At 38.2% G+C, this 7,767-nt stretch overlaps 1 protein-coding gene and 1 pseudogene across 1 annotated transcript; both read right to left on the bottom strand.

The window, feature by feature from the left end:
* Positions 1-1,013: 1,013 nt before the first annotated feature.
* Positions 1,014-2,439, bottom strand: LOC149211906 (uncharacterized; annotated as a pseudogene).
* Positions 2,440-2,869: 430 nt separating this feature from the next.
* On the bottom strand, positions 2,870-6,532 carry LOC149211905 (disease resistance protein Roq1-like). Its single transcript, XM_089390495.1, is given in 4 exon segments — positions 2,870-3,160; positions 3,162-3,986; positions 4,131-4,463; positions 4,669-6,532. Coding segments are annotated over 4 exon segments (2,922 nt in total). The 5' UTR covers positions 6,388-6,532; the 3' UTR covers positions 2,870-3,115.
* Positions 6,533-7,767: the final 1,235 nt, after the last annotated feature.

Raw genomic sequence — 7,767 nt, 5'->3', positions numbered from 1 at the left:
TTGACCAGAAGACAACAAGAAGCAATGAGCTTGTGTGGCCTGAATGTCAGAACCATAAAAGTAAAACAAATTTAACCAAAGGAACTTTATTTCTTAAAGCTTCAAAGGGTAGGACAAATGTATCAAGACCCCAAGAAAGATTAAGATATAACCATTTTCTATTTTGAATTCATGTTTAACTTACAATCATGTTTTTCTTCATGTATAAATAATAGCTTGAATATATGTCATGTTATAATCATGCATGCACTTAAATAAGGTTTTTTTCTAGAATCCAAAAAATTGGTTTTCTTCCTCCACTCCGCCCCTCTAGCTGTAGCATAAAGGAGCTGGTGAGATTCCACATAAATGTTTCCCAAAAAATATTAGTAATAATAGCTTTAATAATATTTTCTTCGGTAATCTACATGTGTGCATCAAATATATTCACCATAAACCATGGTAGTGAACACTGAAAACAAAGTTCTCAAATTTACCCAAATTATATCATGAGTACATGCTTCACAAGATATTAAAAGCTAGTTCCAGTGCTTCTTAAGTCAAACCCATATTATTATACATCATAAAATAGAACAAATATTAGCTCAAAGCATGCATAATATTCAAATCCTTCTCAAAACATTTTGAAGCAAAAAAAAATCTACAATGTGACAGTTTACCGTCAATGAATCAACTGTCGCATGTGAACTCATAAAAATGTAGGTTGGCAGTCACGTCATGATTATGAAACTTGGTATATTCTTTGTATATACAACATAATTTGGTGCATTTTAGGTCTTACAAGACATTTAGAGCGAATATCAAGTCCAACATATGCAATCTAAACTCACAATATATAAAAGGTCTATCTAGAGATTCACATTAATTACTAACTTAGAGGATACTCCAAATGCACAAAATATCAAGAGAAGCTCAAATATCTATTGTCTTTGCCAATCAACCTGAACAAGGATTGCCGAAGATTTCTATACAAGGATTGCCTTTTCTGAAATAAAAAAGACAATGTCAGCATTTCAAGAAATTGCTCCAAAGAAAGATGAACAGAGAATTAACTTCCTACTAGTGCAAAGAGATTGATCACTATTTATGTGCCCCGGGTTGATTGAACTTGTGGCAACAATCTCTTAGTCCTTGGTGATATAGAATTTGGTTTCCCATTAATGTCTCCTTATTATAAGAGTTCCCTTCTCGTGAACATCTCAATTTAACCTTGGAGAATGACCACGAAGCTTTGCTTTTGCCAACTCAGTAGCAGTCATGTAACTTGGAATCGATGGAGTTCCTTGAAAGGCATGTTCAGCATGCTCAGTTTTAGCACATCCAAATGAACTACGTCTTCTAGTAGTTCTTATACTCTACCAAAGGAGTATCTACCTCACTCTTGGAGGTTAGGTCTACAGTATCATGCTTGGTGGGTTGAAATTCTCCATTTCTGAAGTTATCCTTTGCTGCAACGGGGCATCCTCTCCTGAAATGCTTTCAATTGGACTTGTTGATTGCAGAACTGGAGATATCTCTTGAACAACTGGAACTGTCTCATTCAAAAATACATGTTGAACCGATTCATCATTTCTAGTTATATTCATAGAGGCTCATGTTGTACATTCCATGTTGAGTTGATCAGAAATAGTATCCAAAGCCGGCTTTGAAACCTTTCTCATGTTGTGCTTGGAAATCTAAGGTTCCAATGATGTGATACTAAATCCACTATTGAATTTTAAACGTTTCTCATGTTGCACTTAATTTTCTCAACCTCTACCTCTACTGAACCCGAAATTTTTCTCAAGCTGCATTTAACCTTCTCCATTTCTACCTCTGGTTGCTCTGACACAGAATGTGGTACCTTACTCAAGTTACTCTTAACCCGTGTTGAGTTTAACCCCCTTCTAAAACTCCCTTTAGGTTTCTCAGTTTCGATCTCAGGGTTGATCAGAGACAAAATCTACTGCTGATTTCAACACCTTTCTCAACCCACACTTTGGTTTCCTAGATTCCATATCAAGCTGATATGAAATATGCTCGTGAATTGGATTGGGGGTACCTTTCTCACACCGCAAATTGGCCTTCCTACCTCACCTTAGTTTAGGGTACACTCTCTCTTATGTTCTTAGAAGATTTGCGCTATTACTTGTTTGCCCACATGAACTGGAAGGTTGAGTACACATCCAACGTTCCAACGAGACCCATCCGGAATTGGAATCATCAGAATCCCAATGAATTCGTAGAGACTTGGCCATGGGTGCATACTCTAGACTCTTTATCATTAAAGTATCAAATAATATTAATATCATTTCAATGCAATTGAATGATATTTGAGCAAAGAAAACAAATAATAAGAGCAAGTGAATTGTCCTGAACTACTCATGCAAATTTAAGGTTCGATTGACGACCAAATGCATTTGCTAACAACTTGTTAGTCTGTGAAGAACTACTGACCATAAATTTTTTACAGTGAAAAGATTATCGAATGTTGCACAAATTTCAAGAATGTTCACACCTCATTTGTTGCCACAATTGTTCCACTACTTCCATCCCAGTGCAGTTTGGGAGCATCACGTGGCGTTATACAGACTACTGCGCGTGCATAGCTATAAAATATCGAGCATCTAAGTAATAAAACATCACAAGTGCCACAATTGTTCCACTACTTCCATCCCAGTGCAGTTTGGGGCATGACGTGGCGTTATACAGACTACTGCGGGTGGATAGCTATAAAATATCAAGCATCTCAGTAATAAAACATCACAAGTCTTTCTTATTTCAGGATACTGAATAATAACTACAATATAGGACAATTGCATCCTAATAAACATAAATCATTAAAATGAAAAAGTTTCTTGGAGAATAAAATACACTATTTACAGCAACTTTTAGTTTCTTCATATTCAAATCTGCACATCGCATGACTTTGGCGATTTTCATTTATCAAACACAATCCCTGGCAGTTACAAAGACTGTACTCCCTGGCTCAAGCAGAATTCTTTCTCTGCCACGCTGGAGGCCATAGCAGCTACAAGAAGACGGGCCTACATTTTATCAAGACCAACCTAGCACCTGGTGATTGCCCATTAGCATTTGCATACTTGCCTAACATATCTGACTTGGTCTTCATTTTTTATGGCTCTGCATCACTCATATAATTGTTCCAATTGACTTTGATGTGCCACCGGTAAGTTATCAGATATTTGAATTATTTCAAATCTGTCGATGATTAAATTAGAGCAACCCTCCACATCAAGATACTTGAGCTTCTTTAAATTCCTGAAGCTATTTGGAAGCCTCTCCAAATTATGGCACCCTGAGAGATCGATGTGTTGGAGGTTGCTTAAATTAACAAAGGACTCCGGCAGCCTTTCCAAATCGTGGCAATTTGAGAGATTGATATACTCGAGGTTCTTCAAATCACCAAAGGTAGTCGGCAGGTCCTCCAAATTGTGGCAGCCCTGCAGATCAATGTGTTGGAGATATCTCAATTCACCAAAGGAATCGGGCAGCCTCTGCAGATTGTGGCAACCTGAGAGATTGATATGTCGGAGGTCCCTCAAATCACCAAAGGAATCTGGTATTCTCTCTAAATTATGACAGCCCCGCATATCGATGTGTTGTAGGCGGTCTAAATGACCAATAGAATCCCGTATCCTCGCCATATCGTGGCAATCTGATAGATTGATGTGTCGGAGTTGCGATAAGAATATGAAAGAACTGGGCAGCATCTCCAAATTGCGGCAGAATGAAAGATCAATATGTTGGAGCCCACTTAAAAGAGCAAAGAATTGTGGCAGTGACTTCATTTTTGAACAGTCTGTTAACACCAAGTCTGTCAACGATTGCAAAAAACAAAATTCTTCTGGCAATTTAGTCAGATTAACCTGTCCAGATACAAACTTGCCGACGACAAAGCGTTCGAGGTGCTTCAGCCGCCCTATGGATCTTGGAAGGTTGGAGAGAGGAGCATTAATCTCTAACTCCCTCAACTGCAAAGGTGCCTGCAAAAATGTTCACCCGTTGTTTCAATTATAAATACATCGTAATACCGATACTATGTAAAACTCTTTCTTATCCTTCTCACACCGTCTGGTGCCATAATAGTGATAAACACACAAACATTAATCCGACAGATGTCTATTTACCTGTGATTCGTCTTCCCACAATGTTTTTAGTACGCTCCCTGACACTTGTAGAACCCTTAGATTCCTCATGGGGATCCATGAAGGCAGTGAACGCTTGGGACACTTGTTCCACCGTAGCCATATCAGAGTTCTTGGGAAGTGCTCCATTGGACTTCTCAAAAGGGGTTCCAAAATAGCATTTTCAGTATCAAGAAGTTGCAAGGTCCTCATATCAATACGGCCGCCAAATTCATAAGCAATTTCCAAGATAAAATCAAGATCATCAACATTATCGCCTGGAACGATTCTAATTCCCCGCGGAGCTGTTACCTGTTTATCAGGTACAGTTGTTACCTGACCATTTCGTACAGTTGTCACGTATTCGTCATCAAAGAATGATAGTTATTACATTTCATTTTTTCGAAAATGATAAAGATAAAATTACAAAATTGAATCTTGATACAGGTTTATCCTTAAAAATTGTTGTTTACTTTTGCTTTCTGGAAAATATAAAATTGCAAAATCGAATAATCTATAAGATCTATGATTAAGCACTTACAGATAATTGCTTCAACATATCTGTATAATGCATAAGCCGACCAGGCGACGAAGTATCAGCAATAGCTCTTCCGAAATCCCTAATGTGATCGTGCATTTCTATATTATTTTCTTCGTCCACTCCCAAAAGGCATCTGTGCTGTAGAGTAGCAAACCCGGAACGACATTCCCAGCCTGATCCCTCCCATATTCTTATGGCAGTATCCCCTTTTTGTCCAATGAAAAAGCATGAACTGTCTAGGAACATCTGTTGTTCCTCCCTGTTGAGGGTCTGATAACTAATTTGAAGTTTTTCTTGTGCCTCACCAGGAAGTACTTGTTGAAGTCTATCCAATAGGTATTTCCAAATAGATTGGTCATCTTTATCATTGAGAAGTGCCCCAAACACTCTTAGAAATAAAGGCAACCCTTCACAGGCTTCTAAGAAGTTATCTACTAGAGATGCAAATTCTGGATGTGGATATGGCTGGTTGAAGGCATGGGCGCAGAAAAGCTCTTGGGAGTGTTGATGATTAAGCCCAGTTAACTGATAAATTGATGCATTCTCAACTCCTGAACTTCTGATCACCCCTTCATCTCGAGATGTAATCAGTACTAAGCTATCTGAGAGGAGATGAGTTCGAACAGGCAAAAGAGCATCAATCTGATCCAGGTGATCTACATCATCTAAAACCATTAAAACACGACAAGATGAGAGATGTTTTTTAAGCGCCTCTTTACCTTCACCAATACTGTTCATCTGCGCATCCGTTCCAGTCAAGCTTTTAAGAAGTTGCCTTTGCAAAGAATTTAAAAAGCCTAGCCTTGCTTTTTCTCTCACATTAGGTAAAAAACAACATTTACTGTAAATTACCCTCTTCTGATGGAAGAGTTCTTTTGCTAGGGTTGTCTTTCCTACTCCGCCGACGCCAACAATCCCCACAACTTGAGGCTTTGCACAAAGTACTTTATTTTCGAATTCTTCCACTTTTTCATGCAAACCTACTCGATATTTTGCTTCACTCCATCCCCCTCCTGTCTTCACCTCTTTCATCACACGTTGAACAACCCGGTCTACCAACTCGCCATCGTCGCTGGTTATTTGGGAGAAAATAAATACAACTAGTGAGAAACAAACGTCAAGGCATGTCAATCCAAAAATAATAAAGTAATGCAATCCCCAGAGAGAAGGTTGAGCTCTCACCCATTGAACGCATCGTTCGAAACCGCTGATGTTTGCAACACGAAAAAGTGCTATTCTCCACTTTTCAATAGTGGTGGGATCATAACGCGGTTGACCGGTCTCTCCAGTTTTGGTATTTGGAATCGATTTGCATTCATAAATTTTCTTGCTTTCGAGGTTTTGTAGCGATCGAGCATAGCTTCCTTTGCCCAATGTCCACCTAACTTCACTGGACTTTACACCGTAAAACACTGGAATGATTGGAGCCCTGGACTCCAACATGAGCACCAGCTCGTCCAGGCAATATTGTGAATCGGCATATGTGGGTGAAAAAATTGCAATCTGGACGGCCGCGGTTGCGATAGCGTCTCTTTTTTGACGAGTCAAGTCTTCTCCTTCTTGCGGTTCCTCGTAGTCGAGAAAAACTCGCAGTCCATAGGAAGCGAGCCGGCGGTACAGATGTCTGGCGAAGGTCTCCTTCACGTCGTGCCCTCTATGGTTAATAAACACGTCGAATCTGTAATAGTCGTTGGAATGAGCAGAAGTGGAAGCAGCCATTGCCAAACGAAAAATAGAAACAGAAATGGGAGGAGGGCTTCAGATGGTCGAAGAGATGGAGGGCTTCAGAACTCGATTGGAGGACCTTTATTAAGAATATAGAAAGGCAGATAAAATCGAGGGGGGATTGTAATGTGAAACACCTTTGTTGTGAAGCGAGATATAAAAACGGAATAAACAGGTGGCGTCTTGGACTCTCTACCTCAAACCTTATGTTTGGATTCGTGTTTACTTTAATTAATTAATCACACGGATTCGTCTACATGTCACTTTTGCACAGCGTGACACCTCGAGAAGATCTTTTAAAGGCATACGAACTTTGCGTGGGTGAAATATCAAGGGTAATTTGGAACATTGAAGTGATTATTCTTTATTTTTTATTATTATTATTATTTATATAAATTCCAGATATAAACAACGTCTAAACACTCAATAATAAAATATATATATTAAATATAAACCACAGAATGTATAGAAAATATTAGATCTAAAATACCTCAAATCTAATAATTAATTAAATTTGACGCGTGTTTACATTAATTAATTAATGACACGGATTCGTCTACATGTCACTTTTGCACAGCGTGACACCTCTAAAAGATCTTTGAAGTCATACGAACTTTGAGTGGGTGAAAGATATAAACAACGTCTAAACACTCAATAATAAAATATATATATTAAATATAAACCACAGAATGTATAGAAAATATTAGATCTAAAATACCTCAAATCTAATAATTAATTAAATTTGACGCGTGTTTACATTAATTAATTAATGACACGGATTCGTCTACATGTCACTTTTGCACAGCGTGACACCTCTAAAAGATCTTTGAAGTCATACGAACTTTGAGTGGGTGAAAGATATAAACAACGTCTAAACACTCAATAATAAAATATATATATTAAATATAAACCACAGAATGTATAGAAAATATTAGATCTAAAATACCTCAAATCTAATAATCAATTAAATTTGACGCGTGTTTACATTAATTAATTAATGACACGGATTCGTCTACATGTCACTTTTGCACAGCGTGACACCTCTAAAAGATCTTTGAAGTCATACGAACTTTGAGTGGGTGAAATATGAAAGGGGAATTTGGAACATTGAAGTGATTATTCTTTATCGAAAACATTGCAAACATACGAAGTTCCGTGCGCAAAAGCTGAGCTAATGTTGATATTTTAGCATAATTTTTAAGAGGTGTTCACCACTTTGAACAAAGATGGGCTACGTACAACTTGATGTGCATCCATGTAAAAAGGTCGAGGTGCACACCCCCTTCACTTTGAACCACATAATCTCGCCTCGATACGAAGGTACTAGGCCAAGATGGAACCACACGTACATTCAATCTCGTGATCACCAAGTCC

Source organism: Pinus tabuliformis, chromosome 1_1, assembly GCF_031772625.1.
Source record: "Pinus tabuliformis cultivar Carrire ecotype Pingquan chromosome 1_1, CPIR1, whole genome shotgun sequence".
Taxonomy (NCBI): domain Eukaryota; kingdom Viridiplantae; phylum Streptophyta; class Pinopsida; order Pinales; family Pinaceae; genus Pinus; species Pinus tabuliformis.
The sequence above is the reverse complement of the archived record's forward strand: the minus strand, read 5'-3'. Positions and strand labels throughout refer to the sequence as shown.